Raw genomic sequence first — 26,426 nt, 5'->3', positions numbered from 1 at the left:
AAAATTATACACTTAAAACTTAGATAATGTTATTCACCAAGGCCACTTCAATAAATTTAATTTTTAAAAGTAGTATTTTAATGTAAGGTTTTTAAAACTCAAGAAGACTACAAAAGCAGCCATAAAAAGGAGCAAAGTCCTGGCAGTAGTTACAACATGGATGAACCTTGAACACATGATGCTCAGTGAGAGAAGCCACACACAAAAGGCCACACAGTGTGTGACTCCATTCATGTGAAAAGTCCAGAACAGGCACATCCAGAGACAGGAAGTGGGTTAGTGGTGGCCAGGGGTTGGGGAGGGAAGAGAGGTAACTGCTAATGGGGGACAGGGCTTTTTTTTTAGGGGGAATGAAGATGTTTTCCAGCAAGAAAGAAATAATATACATACATCACTGTGAATGTACTAAAGTGCCATCCTTCCTATATATTAAAAGGCCAATATGCAAATTGTCTCCTTGACCGGGAGTTCAACTGGGCCAGCCCCATCCCCGATCAGCCCCCGCCCCTCCTCCCCCATCGGGGGCAAGGCTGGCCCGCCAACCTGGCCGACCCTACCCAGGCATGAATTCATGCACTGTGCCTCTAGTTGAATATAATTCATGCACTGTGCCTCTAGTTGAATATAATTGTCAATATGGGTATATTTATGTTGTAAATGTAAATATATAATAAGCATATTAATTATAGATTATATACAATTATAAATAATATATAAATGTGAATATGAATATATTTATGCTATAAATGTGAATCTGTAACATAAATAATATGGTAATTATAGATAATATAAACTAGATAATAAATAAATGTGAATATGTAACAAATGTTAATTACAGATATATAATTATAGATGATATATAAATGAGTATTAATGTATACTATAAATATAAACATAACATAAACAATGCATAAATAAGTAGAACAATTATTAATTCTAGATAATATATAATTATAGCTGATATATAATTATAAATATGTAATATAAATTTAACCATGAATATAAATTATACTTAAAATGGTCAAATTTTTTAAATCTTCACCCAAGGATATTTTCCCATTGATTTTTAGAGAGAGTGGGAGGGTGGGGGAGAGACAGAGAGAAAGAAACGTCAATGTGAGAAAGACATATTGATAGGTTGTCTCCCACATGCGCCCCAACCAGGATTGGGGATCTGGGGATTAAGCCTGAAACAGAGGTACGTGCCTCTGACCGAATCGACCTGGGGACCCTTCAGTCTCTGGGTCGATGCTGTATCTACTGAGCCAAACCGGCTAGGGCTTAACATGGTTAATTTTATGTTATGTGAATTTCACCTCAATTTTAAAAATGAATTTGGCCCTGGCCAGGTATCTCATTCGTTAGAGTGTCATCCTGATACACTAAGATTGTGGGTTCAATCCCTGGTCAGGGCACATACAAGAAGCAACCAATGAATGCATAAGTAAGTGGAACAACAAATCAATGTTTTTCTCTCTCCTAAAATCAATCAATAAATAAAAATTTTAAAAATGACTGCAGCCCTGGCCAGTGTGGCTCAGTTGGTTGAGCATCATCCTGTACACCAGAAGGCTGCCAGTTCGATTCCGGTCAGGGCACATGCCCAGTTTGTGGGTTCTATCCCCAGTGGGGGTGCACGCTGGGAGGCAACTGATCAATGTTTCTCTCTCACATCGATGCTTCTCTGTCTCTCTGTCTCTCTGTCTCTCTCAAATCAATAAAAACATATATTTTTTAAATGAGTGCAAAAAAAACCCCATGATGAGCAAAATGTCAACATTTTAAATAAACACACGGTCTGATTTCTGCACTTGGCCTGATTCAACACAGTTCCCCTCTTCCTACTCCCAGCCCTGTCATACCCTATCTGTATTTACAACTTTGATGTCTTGCTCATCAAGGATATTTTTTTACCTTGATCTTAATTTTTTAAAATGTTACATTAAAATGTTGTGGGCCTCAATGCCTGAGGTTTTTTGGTGCCCCCTTCGATTTTTCCACCCCACAGTGAATGTCTCACTCTCCTCACCCCGTTTTCCGCTCTGGTGACCACTTCCCGGCAGGGGTGGGCAGAGTGAGCACAGCCTGGAGACACTGTGGTTGGAATCCTGGCTTTGCCCCCTAGATGCTCTGTGACCTCAGGAACTGGTTTTTCCGCTCTGAGCCCCAAATTCCCTTCTTCTAGAAAGAAGGTGAGAAGCCCACCGGCCACAGAGGAACACTTTTGGCAAATGGCGAGGAATGCAGTCGAAGCACCTCATCTATGAAATGCACAAGGTTGTTCTATGCTCATCGTGTTACCATGACTCTCAGAGGCAGAAAGTCAGGCCCTGGAGTCAGGCCAACTTGGGTGGAATCCCACCTCTGTCACTTCCCTCGCTGTGTGACACTGAACAGATCCCTTCTCCTCTCTGAGCCTCCGTTTCCTCCTCTGCAAAAAGGGAGTTAAGAATAGCACCTACTCCAAAAGGGCTGTGACAAGAATTACATGTGCTGACACATGGTCATAAAAGCAACACGCTTGTTGGGTCAGGTCTAAGTCGCTAACGACTGTAAAATGCACCGTTCTTTATTGGACCATTACAAAATGAAAACCACTACCCATAAAATAAGGTGAAGACGGAGGCTCCTTGATTGTAAAAGATGTTAAAATGTGTGTGTGTGTGGGGGGGGGGGGGGCGGTGAATGAACACTCAGGATCGATGAAATGTGACAATAGCTAATGATGAAAACAACAGATAATAAAGTGCTTATTGTGCGCCAGTTATGAAGCCTCATGACAATCCTATGATGTAAATATTGATATTCATCTAGTTTCCAGAGAGCAAAGTTGAAGTACAGAGACACTGACTTACTAGCCCAAGGGTCACACAGCTGGGAAAATGTTGGAGTCAGGATTTAAACCCAGGCCAGTAGATTCCAAAAAGCAAACACTGTAAACCCTCACCCCTCAAAGTTCTATACGTAGTAGGTGCTCCAAAAAAAAATGGGGACCACCACTACCATGGTCACCATCATTTGCTGCCAGGAGACTATCATCTTCTAAAGTTTGGGGCCCTCTTTTGTCTGTTCTCTCCTCAGCAGCTTCCGTGCTGGGCTGGACCCAACCGCCAATGCCCAAGGTTCAAAGAGTGGATAACTGATTGGTTTGGAGGCCCCTCCTCAGGCACCCACCTCAGAGAGACCCCCAACTTGAAAGTAAGGAAGGCGGCCCAGCAGGTTATGGCTCAGTGGTTGAGCGTCAACCTATGAACCTGGAGGTCATGGTTCGATTCCCGGTCAGGGCACATGCCCGGATTTTGGGCTCAGTCCCCAGTGTAGGGTGTGCAGGAGGCAGCTGATCAATGATTCTCTCTCATCATTAATGTTTCTCTCTCTCTCCCTCTCCCTTCCTCTCTGAAATCAAAAAAATATATTTTTTTTAAAAAAAAGGAAGGAAGGAAGGTGGTTCTACTCACCAGAGATGAACTGACAGGTCCTGAGGGGGGGACCCTAGGGACAAGAGACCAAGACTTAGGACAAAGAGCCCATCTTGGCAACAGACTTCAGGGCACTTTGTTCATTCATTCATTCATTCACTCACTCCGCTGTCACTTACTGAATGCCTATCATGTACCAAGCACTGTACTGTCCACTGGGAAGACAGTTCCCGAATCTAGTGGGAGAGGCTGGGTCCCCTATCACACAATTCAGGGATTGTCCAGACACCTGTTTTAGCATGACCTCCCAAGCTAAGAAAGGTTTTTAGATTTTTTTTAATGGTTGACAAAATATTTTAAGAAGACTATTATTTCCCAGCAGATGAAGATAATATGAAACTCATAAGCCAGGGCCCACGGGAACATGGCCACGCTCCTCGTTCACCAGAGCATCTTTGGTTGCTCTGGCACCACTGTGGCGGAGGTGAGTAGCCACAACAGAGAGCATCTCACCCCAGAAGCTGAAAGTGTGTACTGTCTGCTTACAGGGAAGGTGTGCCAATCCCTGATCTAAATAAATGTAAAAGGGCACATTTCTACCACCTCTGGTCCATGAGGAGGGCTGCCCCGAGAGAGGGAGATAGACAATAAGAGAGACAGAATGAAAGAGGGGGTCTGAGAGAAGAGGACAAAGAGGAAGAAAAGGGAAGGAAGGAAGGAAGGAAGGAAGGAAGGAAGGAAGGAAAGAAGGGAGGGAGGGAGGGGAGGGAGGGAGGGAAGGGAGGGAGGGAGGGAAGGGAGGGAAGGGGAGGGAGGGAGGAAGGGGAGGGAGGGAGGGAAGGAAGGGAAGGGGAAAAAAGTTAGTGTTGATGAGGATATGGAACTCTGATTGCATTACTAGCCAGAATGAAAATGGTTCATCCTCTATGCAAAACCAGATAGCAGCAGTTCCTCAAAAAAATAAAATCACCACATGCAAAGCAGTTGCTCTTTTGGGTATACCCTCAAACAATTGGAAACTGGGACTCAGATATTTATTTATACACCTTCATTCACAGCTGCATTATTCACACTCGCAAAAGGTGGCAGCAACCCAAGTGTCTATCCTGGGATGAATGGATAAGCAAGATGTGGCCCATGAGACAATGGGGTATTACGTAGCCTTAAAAAGGAAGGAGATTCTGGCACACCACCACAACATGGGTGAACCTTAAACTCATCGTACTGAGTGATATAAGCCAGGCACAAAGGGACAGATGCCGGGTGATTCCACTCGCAGGAGGTCCCGAGGGGGAGTCAGATCCACAGAGACAGAAAGTAGATGGGAGGTGCCAGGGGCCTGGGGAAGGGGGAATGGGGAATTAGTGCCAGTGGGGACAGAGGTCAGCAGAACCTCAAGTTTGAGAATGACCTGCCATGACGGGGTAAGCCCCCTCCCTATCTCAGGAGTCTCCCCAAGCCTGCCTGCCCTCTCAGAACCCCTCTGGACTCCCCTGCCCTCACTCCGGCCAGTCTTGAGGCACTCACATGCACGTAGGGCTTGACCCTGTTACAGGGAAACCAGCCAACTTCATTGGTAGCTGTATTCCTGCCCTAAAACACCAGGAGGGAAAAACATGGAGAGAGAGGTCATAGGCATCTGCTCGCATTGTGTCCATCTTTCTATTTCATGGGCCACTCTGCCCGTCCATCGCTGTCTCTGTGACCTGGATGACCCAAAGATGTGCCGAGCAGTATCGACTTCCTGGGAAGACAGCCAGCTCAGAGGGCCCGGCCGGCCTTGGAAATCTCTACCTACACCACCCTCCCAGGCGCCTCCTCCAGACCAGCCTTCCCTCGCCAGAGTGCAGGGAGGCCATGACCCCACTTCCAGGGTCACCCACACCCTTGACCCCACACTCCCACATCCCCAGCCCGTACCTCCCCACCAGTTCTGCTCAGCCTCGGCCTTGGTGAGTTCCACGATGTCTCCGGGGTTGAGCCGCAGAAAAGGTCCCAAGGCTCCCGGGGGTGGAGGGATCCCGTAGTACTCCTGGCAAACCTCCATCTTGGGCAGCCCTGGGAGGGGAGGAGAGAGACTGCCATCTGTGTCCCACCGCGGGGCTGGGTACTCAGGGATGCTCAGACCTGAGTCTCACCGCCCACTGGGGCAGCAAGGCTTTATAAAAGATTGACAAGACCAAGCGTGGCCAGGATGGAGGCACCTGGAACTCTCCTCCTACATTGCTGGGTGGGAATCCACTTTGGAAAGCTGTTTGCAGTCTCCACTAAAACTAAACAGATGTCTACCCAGCGATCCAGCAATTTCCCAAGGGAAATGGAAACACATGTCCACGAAAGTCATAGGCAAAAAAATGTTCCCAGCAGCTTGGTCCACAAGAGCCAAAAACTGGCAACAAACCAAATGTCCTCAATAAAATGGATAAACAGCCCAGCTGTGTGGGCCAGCGGTTGGGCGTCGACCTATGAACCTGGAGGTCACGGTTTGATTCCTGGTCAGGGTATATGTATGGGTTGTGGGCTTGAATCCCCAGTGTGGAGCACTGCAAGAGGCAGCCAATCAACGATTCTCTCTCATCATTGATGTTTCTATCTCTCTCCCTCTCCCTTTCTCTCCCAAATCAGTAAAAATATATATTTAAAATAAATTGGATAGAGTGTGATATAATCATACAGTGGAATATTATACAGCAATGAAAAAGGAACAAGCTACTGCTACCAGCAACCACATCAATGAATCTCACCAACATTGTGCTGAATAAAAGAAGCCAGATGTAGTAAGGGTACATACTGTGATATATGCCCACATACACACACTCATATATATTTCCTCCTACTGAGCACATTTCGGTTGTTTCTAATTTTTTACTACTGCAAAATCAAGCTGAAAATGTGTATACATGTAGGTATATCAATATAAATATATAATAGACATGAAATCTGACTCTTTACACTGACTCTGTGTGACTATTAGCAAATGGTTTATTTCTCTCAGCCCACAACGAAATTGTTTTCACTTCTTTCGTAATGCTTTGCCTCCTGCCTCCTAGCCTTTGCACATGCTGTTCCCTCTGCCTGAATACACAGTGCCCCGTGCTGGACTCACCCAGCTCATTCTTCTTTTTGTCCTGAGCCCGGCGATGTAGCCTATCCTGGAGGGAGGAGGACCAAGAAAAACCAGCGTGGCTACCTTGAGCCCAGCCTGGGGACTCCTCAGCCCCTATCTGAGCACCCAGAAAAGGGCCATGCCCACTGCTGGGGTCTCCCGAGGCCTCCTGCCATTTCCCCCCAGTATTTACAGGCACACACAAAAGTCTTACCTTCTTCATAGTTCCAGCAAAATCTATGGGAGGGAAAAGAAAGGTTAGAATGAGAAATACCCCACGCGGAACCAAGCCCACCCCTGCCCTGTCTCCCACTGGTACCTTGCCCATGGCGGCCACAGGGAGGGACCCTCCCCAGACACTCTTTGTGTGCAGGTGCCCGGCACCGATGACAACGGTAGCCCTGATAGAAGGTGCCTCTGGCATGCAGGAGATGAGATAAAGGAGAGTCAGTGCCGTTGATGAACACAGCCAATCATTCACCATTAACATGAAGGGTTGGGTACTCTTTAGAGCAGGAGAGAGATGGAGAAGCTTAAGATCAAAGGAGAGCCTCCCACCTCCCCACGCAGGGGAGCGATGGCTGGAGGAGCCCCTTTAAAGAGGACGTGCTGACCAAGCCCAGGACCCAGGCCCATCCTCTCAGACTCCCACCTCAGCAGCATCTGGCAAGCCTTGCAGGACGTGGTCTCCTCGAAGGAGAACATCTGGAAGTCGTGCCCGTTGGCCGTGGCATTCTCAGGGTAGATGTTGGAGCTGGAGAGGGGAGACAGTTCCACACGATGGAATAGTATTCAGCCATAAAAAAAGAAGAAAGTGCTCATGCATGCTGCCACTTGGATGTGTCAGTACTTCCTTCCTTTTTACAGCTGAATACCATTCCGCTGCGTGGATATATTGCACTGTGTGTAGCCATACTGTGGACGCTTTGGGCCAGTGCTGCTGTGAACATGGGAGGAGACAGAAAGCAGACTGGTGGTTGCCAGGGGCTGGAGGGGAAACTGGGGAGTAACTGCTTCACGGATGCAGGGTCTCCTTTTGGGGGGTGGGGATGAAAATGTTTTGGAATTAGAGGTCATGGTTGCACAAGAATGTGAGGCACTAAATCACTGAACTGTACATTTTAAATTGGTTCAATTTTTGTTTTGTGAATTTCACTTCAAGGGGAAGAACAAACAAACAAAAAAAAAAAAAAAGGAGGAAGAGGAGGAAACAGTTCTGAGTTGGTAACCAAAGCTTACACAGAACCTTGGCATTCTGGGGATGCAGACAGCCTCCAGCCTGTCCCTCCCATTTCGCAGATGGTGAAACTGAGGTTCAGAGGAGTCCCACAGAATGTCAAAGAAGATGTGAGACAAGAGCATAGAATCGCCTCTCAGCCCCTGCACCCGTGGGAGTCCTCTGAGGGTATAAGGACGGAGGAGGAGGGGGTCTCACATGGCCATCTCAAACTGTTCCATCCACTTCTTCTTCAGTTCTCGCGTCTTGAAGAACAGCTCATAGCCCTGAGCACCTTGGTCCTCGATCAGGAGAAACATGTGAGTCCACTGCAGGGAAGCGGGGTTCAGAATGAAGTACCCACCCTGCAGAAGGTGGAGCCACATGTCCACCACCCCTACCCCAGTAAGGAGAAAACGGTGGGTCTGGTACCTGCCTCTCTGCCCCCAGGAAAACATGCATTTATCATGGCAAAGGGTTGCCCACGACACACCCATATATCTAAAATCACACACACACACACACACACACACACACACACTCACGTCTGAGACAAATGCTCACGGGCATTGCAAAGGCCACGAGGCGTGTCTCAAGCACTGGTGCTTCCCAGCAACGGGGTCCCCAGTTCTGCCCACAGAACCCCACCTTCTTGTTGTCACGCTCTCCCGAAGAGTCATCTCGAACCTGGAAGCTGTGCAGGTTCACAAAGTCCTTGAGGTCGTAGGAGTCCCCTCGGCGCTTACAGATGAGCAGGGCTTTGTCGAGCAGGAAGGCGTACCTGGGAGCAGCTGAATCAGGTGCTTCTGCCTGGCTTCTCCCAACAGTCCCTACCAGCTCTCTGCCTGGTTCCTTCCACCCTCCAGGTCCACCCCACTGTCCATCTAGTTCCTACCATTCTAGGACTCCTACCCTTCTCTTCGTGGCCAACTTGGCCCTGCCCACCTGCCCATCTTGCCCTCACCCATGTGTTCCCTGCTGGCCTGGCCATCTGCTCCACATAACTATGCTGTCTTCGCCTTGTCCATCTCTATTCCACCCCCTGGTCCAGGTGGTCCTACCCACATGCCTATTTAGAAACCTGGCTCTGCCCATGCCGAAGCTCCACCCAGATGTGTTAACTCCACCCACCTACCTACCTAAGAACCTGGGCCCGCCCCCACCCAGGCCCCGCCCACCTGTCTGTCTTGGAGCGGCGCTCCACGGAGGTGATCTTGAGTTCCCCATCGATCTTGGGCCGGCCATAGTGGGCCAGAGACTGGTCCTAGGCAGCAGGCAAGGAATCCGGCAAGGGGCCACCAAGGAGGAGACTAAACTCCCTCCCTGCGTGGCCACGCCCCTGGCCCTCCCAGCCCCATCCCCTCACCAGGTTCTCAATAGACAGCTGGAAGTTGGTGATCTGCCGCAGCGTCTCATTGTCCCGCTTGACCTCATTCACACACTGCGCCAGGTCCTGGGGGTTAGCCAGGTGTGAGTCTGGTAACCCCCACCCAACCCAGCCCCCTAACTGACCAGGGATAGGGGTCAGCCCCCATCAGGGCCAGCAAGAGTCTTAAAATCAGTGTCCAGCCTGTCCAGTGCAACTCAGCATCAACTTATGAACCAGTAGGTCATGGGTGGATTCCAGGTCAGGGCACATGCCCAGGTTTTGGGCTCCATCCCCAGTGAGGGGTGTGCAGAAGGCAGCTGATCAATGATTTCTCATCATTGATGTTTCTATCTCTCCCTCTCCAGTCCTCTCTGAAATCAATAAAAATATATTTTTAAAAAGACAGTGTCCACAGCATGTCAGTGTCCTCAGGGGGACACTGTGAATAATTTATCACACAGGCATGTGGCCCTGTGGGGGGAGGTGTTGCCCATGGATGTGACTGTGTCTGGGTGGCACTGCTCCACGCTGTCCTGTATGCGTGTGACTGACACCCCTGTGTGTGACCACTCACCCTCATTGCATCCAGGGCGAGCCGCAGATTCTCCTTCTCCATTGCGTCCTGCGTGTGTTTCACCAGCTCCTGCATGACCCACAGAGGCAGACATCACCTGGGCCTGTCCTCTCCCCCCAGGCCTTCCATCCTTCTCGCTCCTCCTGCTGTCCCAGGAGGCCAGGCATGGTCCCAGTGACCCTCCCAGAGGACCCTAGAGTCCAGCCTCCAGAAGCCAGCCCCACCCTCACTTCTATGGCACAGGGAGGTAGAGATGCCAAGCCCATAATCTTTGGACCTAGGAGGTCCCCAACTGTGCACCTGGAGAAGGAGGTGATACTTGAGTACTCGCTGCATTGGCACCATCAGCAGGTCCCGCAAGGTGAACCTCCCATTGTTTGCTCGCTGAGAACATTCCTGGGGGATCAGAGAACCAGGTAAGCAAGATGAGGTGGAGGCAGGTGTGGATTTTTCTAGAGTGAGAAGCATCCTATCTCCCCTGAGGAAATACAGATGGAAGAATGCCATGGGGTGGAGGCCCAGGACCCGCCAGCTGAGTGGGGCTGGAGAGAGGTGGGGGGACAGGAATGGAGGGTCTCCATCGTGCAAAGAGGCTGGGTGCACGGGGCACACAGTATTCCTCACCACCCCTGCCCTCTCTGTGCTTCCACCACACACGGGGCCAGGTTGGGGGTTAGTCCAGGGTCGGAGCTCAGTGTGAATTTGGAGATCAGCCCAGACTTGGTGCACAGCCAGGACTGGGGCTCAGCCCAGGGCTGGGGTTCAGTTTGGAGTCAGAGGTCAGCTCAGGGTCAGGACCTCAGCCCGGCGTCAGGGCTCAGTGCTTCAGTCCATTTCCTCCTGCTCTAGTACCTCCCGCCCCAAACCCCGAAGGGAAGATCCCTGGCTGCACTGAAGCAGAAAGCGATGCCATCTCCTACTGTGTCCTCCCTGCTGCCCCGGGGCCCGTGAAGAGTGGGAGAGCACCCCCCGCATTGGGGCCGGGCCCCGACCTCCAGCTTCATCTGTACATCCTCCCGGGCGCTGGCCACGCGGTCCAGGTGCTTGCTGGCCGACTCCACCTGGCTGCAGTAGCGGCCATAGATGAGGAACCTGCGGGAAGGGGACAGGCAGCAGTGGCTGGACGGGTAACGGTGGCCGGCACCAAGGTCAGGCAGCTCTGGGCGTCAGTCCCACCCGGCCCACCCCTTCCCAGCAGGGTGATGCTGAGCCTCCATCTCCCCGTCTACAAAATAGGCGTAACAATAGCACTTCCCATGTGGGGTTATTATAACATTAAACGCAATAACGCCCAAGAAGCTCTTAGCACTTGGCAAATCATCTCTGCTCAATGTTCACTTACTTAATAAACTCATTGAGCACATACCATGTGCCAGGCCCTGTGCTAAGCACTTTAGGCATTGATTGACTCAGTCCTGTAACACACGGACTTTACAGTTACGGAAGCAGAAGCACAGAGACATTAAGTGACTTCCCAGAACCACACACAGCTCACCAAAGGCAAAGTCAGAGATTGAACCAGAGATGGTAGCCCCTTGCCCATGAGCAAAGAAAGGAAAACCCTCCCTGTCCAGTGGTCTCTACAGGAAAAGTCCCTCAAACGCCCTGCCTGAGCAGGGCAGGGAGACCTTCAGGGGTCCTGGCTGGCCTCACCTCTCCTTGTATTTGATGAAGACCTGGTAGAGGGTAGGTGCACTGGTGGTGGCCAGGGCTTCCTTCATCTCCTTTAGGAAGTGAGTGTGCACACGAAGCAGGTCCTGGTCAGAGGGATAGGGTGAGGGCTTGGCAGAAGCCTGGGGCTCAGGAGAAGGGTCATCCACTCGCCCTGTGTTGCCCAATTCCCAAACGCCACACTCCAGGGACAGACGGGGCCAGCAGATGGCGCCCGGCTGACAGCAGCCCCGGAGCGGGGATCAGAGACCAGGTGAGCAGGATGGGGCGGGGGGGGGGGGGGGGGGGGGGGGGGGGGGGGGGCTGGGGACAGGCCGGCGTACCTCGATGTTGATGAAGATGATCTCTATGTCTTCAGGTTTGAGGAACCGCTGCAGGGGCTTCATGAAGTGCTGAGGGGAGGGGAGAGAGGGATGGGGGAGGTGGGACCCTGCCTCCAGCCCCGTCCCAGAGAGGCAGGGACAGGGAGTCAGAGCTGGAGAGAGGCGAACAGAGAGACCAAGAGGAAAAAAGACAGCGATACGGAGAGAGAAAAGAGAAAGACAGAGACAAGGAAACAGAGGCAGGCAGAAAGAGAGACAGAGATGGAGAATGTGCACAAGCGAACATGTACGTGACTGTTCACAGCAGTTATTCACAACAGCTGCGAGTGGGAACAACCCGAGTGTCCATCAGTGGGAAACAAAACGTGGTCCATCGACACTGGAATGTCACTCCGCCATGAAAAGGAGTGAAAGACTGACGCTCACTGCAACGTGGATGGACCTTGAACACATGATGCTCAGTGAGAGAAGGCAGACACAAGAGGCCACAAATTGTGTGATCCCATTTATAGGAAATAGGCAAATTCAAAGAGACAGAAAGTAGACTACTGGTTGCCAGGGGCTGGGGGAGGATGGGGACGTAGGGGGAGGAAATGAATAAGGAGTATGGGGTTTCTTTGGGGGATGATGAAAAGGTTCTCAAATTAAATAGTGGTGATGGTTGCACAACCTTGTGTTTATACCTAAAGCCAGTGAATTGTGTAAGTTACATGGGCGAATTGTACGGTATAGCAATTACAGCTCAATGAAGCTGTCTAAAAAGCAATGGCCAAAGGAAACAGAGAAAATAGAAAGTCAAAGACAATAATGGAGACAGAGATGAGGATACACAGAGGGAAAAGGAGACAGAAGGAGAGAGAAACAAGTGGCAAAAGCCATAGAAAACCAGGGAGGCAGAGAGACACACACCAAGCAGGGCGTGGCCCACAGGTGTGGGACAGGTGGACGCACCTGCCGCCCGCTCCCACGCATGTGCCTGGCAGGGGCGGGGTGGGGCATCGCACCTGTTGGATGGAGCCTAGCGTGTCCGTGTACTTCTCCTCAGTCTGCTGGATCTCTCGCAGGCAGCAGCACCGCTTGTCGTAATCTGTCATCTTGGGCTGAAAGCGGGGAGGAGAGGCCGGTGTTGGGGGACCCGGGACTGCCCTTTGGCCGTGCACCCACCCAGGCCCAGTCCTTCACCCCCACACACCGGCATGGGCACCGGCTCCGAGCGCATGAGGTCCTCATAGATCTCGTCGCCCTCGGCCTCCTCGTTCTCCACGCAGTCATACAGGTCCTCATCCTCCTCCACGGTGTCGCTGCAGGACGCAGAGTCAGGCAGGGCCTCAGGAGCCCCCAGGCCAGTGACCCCTCAGACTCCTCCCAGATCAAAGCGGTGGCCCCTTAAACCCCAAGGGCAGGATCATGTCCCCCTCAGACCTCCTGGCCCCTCAGATCCCCAGGGCAGGGCCTGGTGCAGACACTCACTCAATCTGGTCGGACAGGCCGCTATAGATGTCTTCATCCCCGACACTCTCCTCCTCCGTGGGGAAGGGCCTGGGGGAGCCAGGATGGTGTGAGCCAGAGGCTGGAGGGCCAGGTGTGGGGGGCGGCGGTTCAAGGACGGGGAGGAAAGGGTCAGCCCAAAGCTGTCTGTCACCTCAATGGTTACTCACATGATCCCCTTGTTCTGGGCAATCGGGGTCCAGGACAGGGCGGACAGGGTGTAGATGACCTGTGACGAGGGCCGTGTTTTGCTCAGCAAGCCCCTGGACACCCCCATGCCAGAACAGCCTTGCACTCCCAGCAGCTGAGGCTGCACCTTGACGTTAGACTCCCCCAGGCCTCTGGGAGCCTAAATCAGGATGTCCTCCACCTTCCCATCCCCCCATGTCAGCATGCCAGCGTTCCTATTATTCTATTTAATTCCCATAAGCACTCAAAGAGGATGGGATGATATTACTCCCTAGGACTCAGAGAGGTGCGGCCACATATCTGAGGTCACACAGCAAGTGGTGAAGCAGGGACTCGCACCCGATTCCACGTCTCCTAAGCCAGACTCTCTGCACTGGGACCCGGTAGGGCACATCGGTCCTTCCCCTACCTGCTCATAGCCTGCCTGGTGTCGATGTTCATGGAAATAAACTCAAACCCAATCTGTGGGCTCTACGCGCCCAGCTCACCTTCCCGAAGTCCTGCACATCGAAGAGGTCAAAGGCCTCAAAGAGCTCACTCCTCTTGAGGCCAAACTTCTCACAGCAGGTAGACAAGAAGGTGCGGATGTTCTTAAGGCACAGGAACTGTGGGCAGAACAGTAATGAGGGCGGGAAACATAACGGGACGGGGAGAAGCCGAGCCCCTGCAGTCTGACTTGGTGACCCGCTCGGAAGGGGAAGCCTAAAGCACAGCCCCCTCAGTAACCCACCCTCTTCTGATAAAGACCAAGCTGTCCCTGAGGCCAGAGCTACCCCTCAATTTTTTTAGTTCACATGACATAAAGTTAGCCACGAACTGGTAACCAAACATCTTCTATATATATAATGAAGTAATACGCAAATTAGGCCAGGACGCTATAACGGTCATGACCAGCTCAGGAGAAGGGGCCGGGCGCAGCTCGGAGTCTGAGAGAACAACACGCAGGGGGGCCGGCCCCCAGCCCCAGCCCCACTATGGCGCTGGGCTGCTGGGGCCGGAGTGAGTGGAGACACAAACCCGCAGGGGGGCCGGGTTCAAATCTGATCAAGGGCATGTACCTAGGTTGCAGGTTCCTCTCTGGCCGGGGCCCAGGTCAGGGCTCATGCACGAGGCAACCAAAGTGTCCCTCTCACATTGATGTTTCTCTCTGTCTTTCTCTCTCTCTTCCATGCTCTCTAAAAATCAATGGAAAAATATCTTCAGGTGAGGATGAAAAAAAGAAGAAAGAAAGAAAGGTCATATCCTATGAAAGAGACATCTTGAAAATGCCTAAAGAAAGTTGTCATTTTCTCGTGGTGAAGGGACTGGAGTCTGTGTTGATGAAAAAACCTTGGCGGCTGCGGCAGCCACAGTGGCAGCAGCAGCGGGGTGATGGGGGTGGCGCCTTCCCCTGATCAGCCCGGTTGCCTCCCACAGAGGGAGGCCCACGGAGAGCGGGCCTAAGTTGTCAGTAGGACATCCCCTGAGGGCTCCCGTACTGTGAGAGGGGGCTGAGGGACAACCCCCACCCAGTGCACAAATTTCGTGCACTGGGCCTCTAGTGCTATAATAAATGCAAATGAAAATTATTCAGCCATTAAAAAGGAATGAGGTTTTGATTTATGCTACCACATGGATGAACCTTGAAACATTATGCTTGGTGGAATAAGCCAAACACATAAGGACAAATACTGTATGATTTCACTCATATGAGATCCCTAGAGGAGTCAGATCCACAGAGACAGGAAGTAGATGGTGGGGGCCAGGGGCTGGGGGAAGGGGATGGGAGATAGTGTTTAATAGGCACAGAGTTTCAGTTTTGAATGATGAAAAAGTTTTGGATATAGGGGTGACGGTCACACAACAATGTGAATGTATTTAATGCCACTGAATTATACACTCACAAATGGTTAAAATGATAAATGGTCATTTTATTTACATATCATTAATATATTTTGATACATATTTTATTTATAAAATGTATATTTATATCATTTTAGTTATATATAAATCTATAATAATAAAAGCGTAATATGCTAATTAGACCAGGCAGCCAAATGACCTTCCAGACATCCTTCCAGATGACCTTCCAGATGAGGGCCAAGGCAAGCTGTGAGGGCCGAGCCCCCCTTGCACAAATTTCATGCATTGGGCCTCTAATATATATATAATATATATGATATATATTTTACCACAAAGAAAAAGTTTAACAATTAATCATTTTGAAGTATACACTACAGTGGCATTTAGTACACTTGCAGCTATCACCCCAGTTCCAAGACATTTCTATCACCCCAAAAGGAAACTCAGTACCCATTAAGCAGTTACATTCCATTCCCTACTCTTCTCCCTTCCTCTTGGCAATCACTAGTTTGCTTTCTGTTTCTTGAATTAACCTATGTCCATCCACTGATAAATGGATAAACAAAATGAGGTATATCCATACAACGGGACATTATTCAGCCATAAAAAAGGGCAAAGTTGCCCTGGCCGATGTGTGTCAGTTGGTTGGGCATTGTCTCATGCACTGAACGGTTGCTGGTTCGATTCCTGGTCAGGGCACATGCCTGGGTTGTGGGCTCAATCCCCATTAGAGAGCGTGCAGGAGGCAGCTAATCAATGTTGTGCTCTCACATCCATGTTTCTCTCTCTCTAAAAAAAGAATTTTTAAAAATCTTTAGCCCTAGCCATTTTGGCTCAGTGGATAGAGTTTTGGCCTGCAGACTGAAGGGTCCCAGGTTCAATTCTGGTCAAGGGCACATGCCCGGTTTTTGGGCTCAATCCCCAGTAGAGGGCGTGCAAGAGGCAGACAATCAATTATTCTCTCTCTTCATTGATATTTCTCTCTCCCTCTTCTCTCCTCTCTGAAATCTTAAAAAAAAAGGGGGGGGGGGCAGTACTAATACACAAAGTGGATACCTTCAAAAACATGACACTGAGCGAAAGGAGCCAGACACAAATGGTCACAGCTTGTATGTTTCCATCTAAATGAAATACCCCTGAACTCTTCCAGGTTCTGAGCCGACTTATTCCTTTGTTGATTACACCAGTTTGGGATGGGTTGCTGTGACTTGCAACCAAAAGACATCAGCAGTCAGACAGGCAGGTTGTCACACTGGTTTGGAGGGTGTTTGGCTCTGTTATAAACAAGCCCTCGTGCCCTTGCATTTGCCCAATATCAGCTCAATTCAAATGCCCCAAAGGGCTCAGCTCTCTCTGCGGTCCCTCAGATACTACAGATTTCTAACCAATCTCCCGAACAGCAGCCTCCCCCAGCGTGAAGAGCTGGCCTCTCCCATGACCAACATTTCTGGAGCAGGTTCACCAGGAGAGCTGGTTAAATGAGTCTCCCAACACCACGTATTATGTGATCACACTCATACGAAATGTCCAGAACAGGCAAATCCACACTGGAATATGACTCAGCCTAAAAAAGAGTGAGGCACTGACACTCACTACATGGATGGACCCTGAACACACGATGCTCAGTGAGAGAAGCCAGACACAAAGGCCGCACCGTGTGTGATTTCATTTCTGTGACATGTTCAGAACAGGCAGATCCGAAGAGACAGGAAATGGGTTAGTGGTTGCCAGGGGCTGGGGAGGGGAGAATTGGGGTTGACTGCTAATGGGGATAAGGTTTCTTCGGGGGATGATGAAAATATCCTGGAATTAGATAGTAGTGATAGCCGTACAATTTTGTGAATATATTAAAAACCACTGAACTGTACACTTTAAAATGGTGAATTTTATGGTATATGAATTATATCTCAATTAAAAAAGTGCATCTTCCAGGTTCTTCCCCCTCATACCTACTTGGTCTGTGGACACCTGAGTTAGGTCCATCCCTCCTCTGCCCACAGCCCTCCAGGGCTCCCACCTCCCTCAGGGTAAAAGCCTACATTCTCCCCGAGTCCACAAGACCTGCATGACCTCCCCCATCACCCCTCTGCTCTCACCTCCTGCCTCTCCCCACCATCACTCCGCTCCAGCCACAGGGGCCTCCTCACTGTTCCTCCAACACGCCAGGCACAGTCCTGCCCCAGGGCTAGTTATGCCTGCTCCTTGGAAGGTACTTTTCCCTGTGTTACGGACTGACTTGTATCCTTCAAAAATTCGTATGTTGATGTTTTACCCCCAGGACATCAGAATGGGACTGTATTTGGAGACAGAGCCTTTAAAGAGGTAGCTGAGGTAAAACGAGATCACGAGGGTGGGCTCGAATCCAATGGGATTGGAATCCTCATAGGAAGAGACTGGTATGCACAGAGGAAAAATTCCATGAGGACACAGGGGGAAGGCAGGCATCTGCAAGCCGAGGACAGAAGCCGCAGAAGAAACCAAACCCACTTATGCCTTGATTTGGACTTCCAGTCTCCAGAGAGGAATAAATTTATTAAGAAATAAATTCCTGCTGTAGAAATCCCTGAGTCTGTGGACTCTGCTGTGGCGGCCTGGCCAACTCGGACACGCTGGTGTCCACCAGGTTCCTTGCACCTTCTTCAGGTCTTTGCTTGAAGGTCACCTTCTCCAGGAGGCCCCCTCTGAGTGCTCTATGTAAAATTGCAACCTTCTTCCACTCTGTGCTTTACTGTTCACCTCCCCCAAATAAAATGGGCGAAGGCAGGATCACTGTTCTGTTCCTTGGTAGATGCCCAGCACTTAGAATAGTGTAGAGGACCCTTAAGAAATATTTGTTGAATGGATGGGTGGCGATGATGCCTGGAAATCTGTCTTTTAACAAGCTCCCCAAGTGATTTCTGGGTCCCTGCTAACCCCACTCTGTGATTCTACAATAACATTTGCATTTTTAGCCACCTGTTACCTGTGGTTGGCCATTAGATTTATTCCGTTCTCATGACAACCCTGTGAGTTTTTACTTATTATTTATTTAGTTAGCTAGTTAATCCTCACCCAAGGATATTTTTTCCATTGGGTTTTAGAGAGAATCAAAAGGAAGGAGGGAGAGGGAGAGAGAGAGAAACGTTGATGTGAAAGAGACACACAACTGACTGCCTCCTGCACGAGCCCTGACCTGTCTGGGGATCGAACTTGCAACCCAGGCACATGCCCTTGACTGGGAATCAAATCTGAAACACAAGCCAGGGCAACCCTGTGAGTTTTTAATGCCCATTTTCCCTATGAGGTTTTCCCTATGAGGAAGCAGGCTGGGAGGAGGAAAGAACGCTGGCCAAGATTATGAAGAGCAAGAGGAAAGCCACAGAGACTTTGTGAAACGAAGCTCCAGGATGCTGTGAGTCTAGAGACGGCTTTCTGAATCACAGCATCTCACTGCCTTGCATGACCACCAGTCATGTATGCGCGCGATCCCCAGCACTAAGTATTTATTAAAATCAAATACTTTAAAATAAGTTATATATAGATACAAGGTGTACAACATGATGATTGGATATTCAGTGTGAAGTGACTGCAGTCCCGCTAATTCACATCATCATCTCACAATTGCCATGTTTTGGTGTATGATAAATGCCCCCGAAACCTTCTCTCTTAGCGTATGTCCAGTGTCATCGATAATGTTATTAAGGACAGTCATCATGCCTGGACGTTACGTCTCTATCATCCTCCATCACTGCAAGGCTGTATCCTTTTGCAACCACCGTGCTACTGCTCTCTGCTTCTATGTCTCTCTCTCTCCCTCTCTCTCTCTCTCTCTCCCCCCATCTATCAATCCATTGATAGATAGATGAAATGGAATCCTCACAACAGTCCTGCAAGGTAAGTACTATCCTTACCCTCATTTTACAGATAAGGAAACTGAGGCAGAGCCAGACGGCCAAGATGCAAGCGCTGGCAGCGTGACTTAGAGTACTGGGCCTTAACAGCACATACGAATCAACTCAGGACACAGTGTATCTCACAGATCGCCTCTTCTCCGTTATTGCTACATCCGCAGGCTATCTAACCCATTCTCTATGAAGCATGGACTTTGAATTAACTTTAACTTAAATAGATGTATTAAAGAAGAGAACTTTGCATCCTGTCATCAAAAGAAAATTGAATCATTTGCTGTAAACCAAAGCCAATGTAATATGATATAAATATGACATAAGCGGTGTCATTACATTGTGGCTGGACCTGTTCTCTCTCTGCCAACAGAGATTAACCACAGTTGAAAGACACATAAAAGTCAGAGCAGCAAGCTACCATCCATTCCTGACAAAGAGAGAGAGAAAACTACTCTTGGCAAAGTAGGAATGGAAGGGAACTTCTACAACCCGATTTAAAAAAAGCATCTTCTAAAAAACCCTTAAGCCGTTGTTTTAAATAAGAAGCAAAGCATTATGCTGAATAGTGAAATGTTAAAAGGATCCCCTGCAAAATAAAATCAGAACCAAGTCAGGGGTGCCCGCTATTACCATTTCTATTCCCCGGCGTATTGCAGCTCTTTGCCTGCACTGCAGCGCAGGATGGAGGAAGAAGAGAAAGAAATACATGGTCATTCCTGTAGATTACAGGATTGTGAACACAGAAAGCCCAAAGGAATGTACAGATAAATAACCAGCATTAATAAAACAATGCAACTATTATGCCAAGTGAAGTAAGTCGGAGAAAGACAAATACCATATGCTCTCTCTTATGGGCGGATCTAAAAAACAAATGAGCAAACAAAACAGAAACAAACTCATAGATACAGAAAACAGACTGATGGTTGCCAGAGGGAAAGGAGTTGGGGGCTGGGTGAAAAAGATGAAGGGAGTAAGAAGTACACATTGGCAGTTACAAAATAGTCATGCAGATGTAAAGTACAGCACAGGGAATACAGTCAGTATCCTATCTAATAAAAGAGGAACATGGTAATTAGCGTACGACCGCTACCCTTCCCATTGGCTAATCAGGGCGATATGCAAATTAACTGCCAGCCAAGATGGCGGCCGGCAGCCAGGCAGCTGGAAGCGAATATGAGGCTTGCTTGCTTCAGTGAAGGAGGACTCCAATGTTCCCCGCCTGCCTTGCCAGCCTCTAAGCTGGCAGTTTGAAACATTGTAACAAATATAGAAGCTAAACAAAACCCCAGAAACCAGCTTTCAGCCTGCCGGGATCTCGGAGCTGGAGATAATACAGTGTTTCGATTATAGAACCCAAACAAACCAGATACCTGCTCTCAGCAGCAGAGGCCTTGGCCCAGAATAAAAAAAAAAGAAAAAAAGGAGCAGTTGGGAGCTTCAGTCACCCACCAGCCTAAAAACAGCCCTCAGCCCCTCACGCAGACTGGCCAGGCACCCCAGTGGGGACCCCCACCCTGAAGGGTGTGTGACTAGCTGCAAACAGCCATCATCCCCTCATCCAGGCTGGCCAGGCACCCTAGTGGGGACCCCCATCCTGATCCAGGACACCCTTCAGGGCAAACCAGCCAGCCCTTACCCATGCACCAGGCCGCTATCCTATATAGTAAAAGGGTAATATGCCTCCCAGCACCGGGATCAGCGGAGCCGCGAGGCTTCCCGGCACCGGGATCAGCGTGACAGGGGACAGCACCCAAACCCCCTGATCGCCCTGCGGCTCTGTGTGTGACAGGGAGCGGGGCCACAACCTTCCTATCCGCCCTGCTCTGTTCATGACAGGGGAAGGCGCCCCAACCCCCTGATCAGCCCTGCTCTGTGCCTGATGGGGGAAGCTCCCCAACCCCCTGATCGGCCCTGCAGCTCTGTGTGTGACAGGGTGCGGTGCCCCAACCCCCTGATCAGCCCTGCTCTGTGTGTGACAGGGTGCGGTGCCCCAACCCCCTGATCCGCCCTGCTCTGTGTGTGACAGGGGGCGGTGCCCTAACTCCCTTATCGGCCCTACTCTGTGCATGACAGGGGGGAGCTCCCCAACCCCCTGATGGACCCTGCTCTGTGCATGACATGGGGGAGCTCCCCAACCCCCCTGATGGGCCCTGCTCTGTGCATGACAGGGAGGAGCTCCCCAACCCCCTGATCAACCCTGCTCTGTGCGTGACAGGGTACGGAGCCCCAACCCTCCTGATGGGCCCTGCTCTGTGCGTGACAGGGGGTGACGCCACAACTTCCTTATCGACCCTGCCTTGAGTGTGACGGGGGCGGTGCCCCAACCCCCCAATCGGCTGTACCCTGAGCGTGACTAGGGGTGGCATCACAACCTCCCGATCTGCCCTGCTCTGTGCATGACAGGGGGCAGCGCCCCAACTCCCCAGTCGGCCCTGCTCTGAGCCCGACCAGGGGCTGCACCTAGGGATTGGGCCTGCCCTCTGCCACCCGGGAGCAGGCCTAAGCCAGCAGGTCGTTATCTCCCGAGGGGTCCCAGACTTCGAGAGGGCACAGGACGGGCTGAGGGACCACCCCCCTTGCCCCCAAGTGCACAAATTTTTGTGCACCGGGCCTCTAGTCTATAATAATAAAAGCATAATATGCTAATTAGACCAGAGGACCTTCCGGATGAAGCCGGGACTGTGAGGGAAGCCCGGTTCCCGGGTGTCAGAGGGAAGCCGGTGCCAGCAGCCAGGGGAAGGCCTACTCTTGCACGAATTTCGTGCATCGATCCTCTAGTATTGTAATAACTATGTATAGTACCAGGTGGGTGCAAGACTTATTGTGACGATCACTACATAAGCTACACCCGAAACTAATATAACATTGTATGCCAACTATAACTGAAAAATAAGCCCAACCTATAAACCAGGAGGTCACAGTTTAATGCTCAGTCAGGGCACATGCCTGGGTTGCGGTGGGCGTGCAGGAGGCAGACAATCAATGATTCTCTCTCGTCGTTGATGTTTGTATCTCTCTCTCTCCCTTCCTCTCTGAAATCAACAAAAATATATTTTAAAAAATAAAAAATTATTTTAAAAAAATAGAATAGAATAATTTCTCAATGTGACTAAGTACAATATCAACACACGAAGTTTACTGTGGGTTGGTACATCAGCAACGATCAATCAGAAAATGTTTTTTATTTTAAAGGTAACATTTGCGAAATCCTAGAATAAACAAAATTAACCTACGGTGATAGAAATCAGATCAGTGGTTGCTTCTGGGGTGGGGAGGGTGGTGGAGATTGACTCAGAAACCCCACAAGTGATGGAAGTGCTGTCTTGATAAGAGTGTGGTTGCACAAGGGTAGACACGTGCTGGACCTGATTGAACGGTAAACGGAAGGCTTGAGCATTTCGCTGTATGAACATTGGACTTGGATTTTAAAAAGGTACCATTTACCATCGCCTAAAAATGTAAACAAACAAAAAACTGGTAATCTCTAACAAATCTAACAAAAAGAAGTGCAAATCCTTTATGGAGAAAAGTATAAAATGCTATTGAAAGACATAAAAAAGATCTAAATAGAGTGAAATATATACTAATTCTTATCTAGAAAGAGTCAATACTTTTAAGTTTTTCAACCTTCTTCAAAATTGAGATATAGATTCAATGCAACTTCAATTAAAATCCTAAAATGTTGGTTTTTTAAAAAATATTTTTTTAAATTGATTTCAGAGAGGCAGAGGGAGAAAGAGATAGAAACATCAATGAGGAGAGAGAATCATTGATTGAATGCCTTCTGCACACCCCCTACTGGGGATCGAGCCCTGACCGGGAGTCCAACCATAACTTCCTGGTTCATAGGTCAATGCTCAACCACTGTGCCTCACTGGCTGGGCCCAAAATATTTTTAATAAGATTTATTCTAATCCAGATCATACTCATTCATTTTGAAGTTTAAGGATTTTGTTTCTTTTGTTTTTATTATTTGTTATGTTTATTGGGTTCTTATTGAACTTGACAGATGAATGTAAAAATTTGTGTGGAAAAGCACAGAGTTGCAAATAGCCAAGACAATTCTATAAGGGAAAGATAAAGTGGGAGTACTAGTCCTACCAGATATCAACTTATCACAAATCTACAGTAATTAAGACACCGCAATTATAGTAGTCAGCCTCCAAGATGGCCCCCAATGGTCCACAAACCCCAGGATTCATGCCCTGCTTGTAATCCCCTGTCACACTGAACCAAGACCAGCCCTGTGTGACTAACAGAGTATGGTAGAAGCAGCAATATGTGACTACTACTCAAGGCTAAGGAATAAAAGGCATTGCAGCTTCCACTCTGGCCTCCTGAGCTGCTCACGGGCCGCTGTGTGATAAGGCCGCTCAGTCAGGCCCTTGCTCAGTCAGTCCCTTGCAGAGGCGCATGTGGAGAGGAACCCAGATCCTACAGACTGAGCCACCTGTGCCCCTCCCCCCCACCCTCACCCCCGCAGCCCGTCAACACCTGACTGCAGGTGTCGGAAATCCTGACGCAAATCGTTCATGAGCAAAATGGCTATTTTACATGATGAAGTTTCAGAATACCTTGTTACTCAGCCATAGACATAGACATGGATACATTTTAAGAACATAATGTTCAATAAAAAAAAATCTCATACATATAATTCTATTTATATCAAGTATAGACATCAGAAAAAATAAGCAATAAAATGTTTAGAGATACACACATAGCAAAGCTATAAAAAATATCAAGGAAATTATTGCCCAAAAGTTCAAGATAGTGGCTACTTTTAGGGAGTGGGGGAAGGGCAGGGTGTGTAATCACGGAAGGGCAAACAGGGGCTTTTTAGGCTGTTTCCCAAACTGTGGCTCATGAGCCATTCGCAGGTCACAAAATGAGCTTAGCAGATCCCACTGGAATGGAATAAAATACGTTGCAATGTTTTCTATGTAGAAAAGATAGGGATGAAAAGCTTTCATTTCAGTTGCATGTGCTATTGTGGCGGTGGGCTGGGAGTCATGGGGAAAAAATTCATTTCTTACTTTAGTTAGAGTCTCAAAAGCTTGAAAAACACTGTCTTCAGGATTCCCAAGAAATGGTAATGTTCTGATTCTCCACCGGAGTGATGGGTACGTTGCTCGTTTTATTATTCTCTAAACGTTTCCTATTTGCTTTCCACATCCTCCTGCATATGTGCCAGAGTTCACATTAGGAAGAGTATGTGACCAAAGAGCTGAGCAGAGACTCTCCAAGGAGAAACAGGAAGGGCTGACAAAGAACCAAGTTGGGGGGGTGGGGGGGGAATGGCCTCACCGCTGGGTGAGCGATGCTCTTTGTGGTGTGTCCATGGTCGGCCTAGATCATGTCAGGTGCCACCTGTAGTAACTGGTGCCACCACGGTGACTAAATTACATTACCCTCATCTTTGTTCTGTGTACAGTACGTTACAGTTGTCTGGGGCGTTCCTTATGTGACCACTTGAGCAGCATGCTAAGGTTGCATCCCTGTTCTAGTTGGGGTCCCTGGAAGAAGCCCCCGAAAGAAGGATCTGGGGTACACGTAGTAGATCTGGGAGGTGATCCAAGGACTCAGGGCAGCAGGGAGGTGGGACGAGGAGGAGAAGGAAACCAACCCCGGAGGTGTTCATCAGGACCTGCTGGCATCAATGGGGCTCCATCCTCTTGGGGCCTTGGAGATGAGGTAGACATTGCCAGAATCGCCCCATCTGGGAAAGAAGAACACCCTAATATGGATCCCTCCACTCCCTCCGGCTTGATTGTGGGTGCCTCTCGGGGTAACTTCCTGGCACTTCTGGGCTGCCCTGTGCAGGCCAAGAATCTTCCTACACCAGAGAACGTTCTCGGTCAGAGACTCAGGGGGCCATCAGGAACCCTCTGTAGGTGACCCCAGAGCGGCCTAAGAACGTATGGGTGGGGCACCCACAGCACCTGTCTGCCCCTCCCCTCTCATCTAGCAGAGCTTCGTATTGTGTTCGTGGCAAGAATGACTGCCACACAAGGGCTTGAAGAAACAGATTTCACAGAGTCCAAGGGAGAAATATGGGATCGGGAAGAACTTCCCAGAGGTGTTAGGATAGGACCACAAGGCGCCGATGGTGGGAAGAGGTCCAGACACATTTCTCCCATCAGCCAGTTCACTCCGGACCAGGGTCACCGCATCCCGGGTGTGACCATCACCAAACGTCAGTCTCCTCTCCAGCCTACTCTCCGCAGGCCCTGGACTCGGGAGGAAGGCCCTGGGATGGACGGAAAGGTAGGGAACAGGATGGAGAACAAACCCCCAATGGGAAGGTCCGCCTGCCTTCTGTGTGTCTTGAGGCAAGTCACCCACCCTCTCTGAACTTGCTTTTTCAACTGCTAAATGGGGATCATCGTAATGCCTACTGTGTCCTGTTGTTATAATTCAGTACAATAATCCATGTAAAGAGCTTGGTGTGGTGTAAGCCCTCAAGCTCTGAAAATGATCATTATCAGTATCACCCCAACTGTCACCATCATCACCATCACCATGGTCATGATTATCACGTCATCACTGTTATCACCATTACCACCATCACCATCACCATCACCATCACCATCACCATCAATACAATCATCATCTGCAGTATCACCATCATGACCACCCCCCACCCCAAGCCCTGGTTGGGAGGAGGCACCATTTATTGAGAACTTAGCCTTTTCTTTTTCTTTTTAAACTTTTTTAAAAATTAATTTCAGAGAGGAAGGGAGAGGGAGAGAGAGATAGAAACATCAATGATGAGAGAGAATCATTGATTGGCTGCCTCCTGCATGCCCCACTCCGGGGATCGAGCCCACAACCCGGGCATGTGTCCTTGACCAGAATCGAACCTGGGATCCTTCAGACCACAGGCCAATGCTCTATCCACTGAGCCAAACCAGCTAGGGTGAAAATTTAGCCTTTTCCGAAGCTTATACAAAGAGTCTGATCTGCAGAGTTTTAATTCTCCCAACAGAGTTGCTACCAAGATCTAGGAGGCAAGCTCTCATAATATGTCCTTCCAGTTATTTTGACCTAAAACATTAGAGTTGCTTTGACTCTTCCATTTCTCTATCACTCCACTTCCAGTCCATCAGCAAATCCTGTTGGTTCCACCTTCAAAATATATCCAGAATCCCAGCCCTCTCTCCACCTTCACTGCCACCTCCCTGGCTTGAGCCACCATCATTGCTCACCTGGATTATTGCAATGATCTCCTCACTGGACTCCTAGCTCCCGCTCCTGCACTCCTATAATTTACTTTCAATACAGCAGCCAGAGCAATATTGTCAAAACCCTCCCAGGACTCTCATCCCACCCAGATGCAACCCCAAGT

The 26,426-nt window shown here is 49.3% G+C and overlaps 1 protein-coding gene across 1 annotated transcript in view; it reads right to left on the bottom strand.

The window, feature by feature from the left end:
- VAV1 (vav guanine nucleotide exchange factor 1) overlaps positions 1–26,426 on the bottom strand; it is a 56,647-nt gene that overhangs the window by 8,553 nt on the left and 21,668 nt on the right. The window contains exons 2-22 of the mRNA XM_070415961.1: positions 13,844–13,960; positions 13,337–13,395; positions 13,149–13,217; positions 12,871–12,979; positions 12,683–12,778; positions 11,679–11,747; positions 11,338–11,441; positions 10,677–10,776; positions 9,985–10,080; positions 9,685–9,753; positions 9,108–9,194; positions 8,920–9,005; positions 8,390–8,522; positions 7,961–8,070; positions 7,178–7,279; positions 6,845–6,942; positions 6,740–6,762; positions 6,526–6,571; positions 5,343–5,477; positions 4,943–5,014; positions 3,459–3,492 (exon numbers count right to left, since the gene is read on the bottom strand). Coding sequence (XP_070272062.1) covers positions 3,459–3,492; positions 4,943–5,014; positions 5,343–5,477; positions 6,526–6,571; positions 6,740–6,762; positions 6,845–6,942; positions 7,178–7,279; positions 7,961–8,070; positions 8,390–8,522; positions 8,920–9,005; positions 9,108–9,194; positions 9,685–9,753; positions 9,985–10,080; positions 10,677–10,776; positions 11,338–11,441; positions 11,679–11,747; positions 12,683–12,778; positions 12,871–12,979; positions 13,149–13,217; positions 13,337–13,395; positions 13,844–13,960 — 1,814 coding nt within the window. The remainder of the gene's footprint in view (positions 1–3,458; positions 3,493–4,942; positions 5,015–5,342; positions 5,478–6,525; positions 6,572–6,739; positions 6,763–6,844; positions 6,943–7,177; positions 7,280–7,960; positions 8,071–8,389; positions 8,523–8,919; positions 9,006–9,107; positions 9,195–9,684; positions 9,754–9,984; positions 10,081–10,676; positions 10,777–11,337; positions 11,442–11,678; positions 11,748–12,682; positions 12,779–12,870; positions 12,980–13,148; positions 13,218–13,336; positions 13,396–13,843; positions 13,961–26,426) is intronic.

Source organism: Myotis yumanensis, unplaced genomic scaffold (assembly GCF_028538775.1).
Source record: "Myotis yumanensis isolate MYYU_CA2020_CCGP unplaced genomic scaffold, mMyoYum1.0.hap1 SCAF_5, whole genome shotgun sequence".
In the NCBI taxonomy this organism is placed as follows: domain Eukaryota; kingdom Metazoa; phylum Chordata; class Mammalia; order Chiroptera; family Vespertilionidae; genus Myotis; species Myotis yumanensis.
The sequence above is the reverse complement of the archived record's forward strand: the minus strand, read 5'-3'. Positions and strand labels throughout refer to the sequence as shown.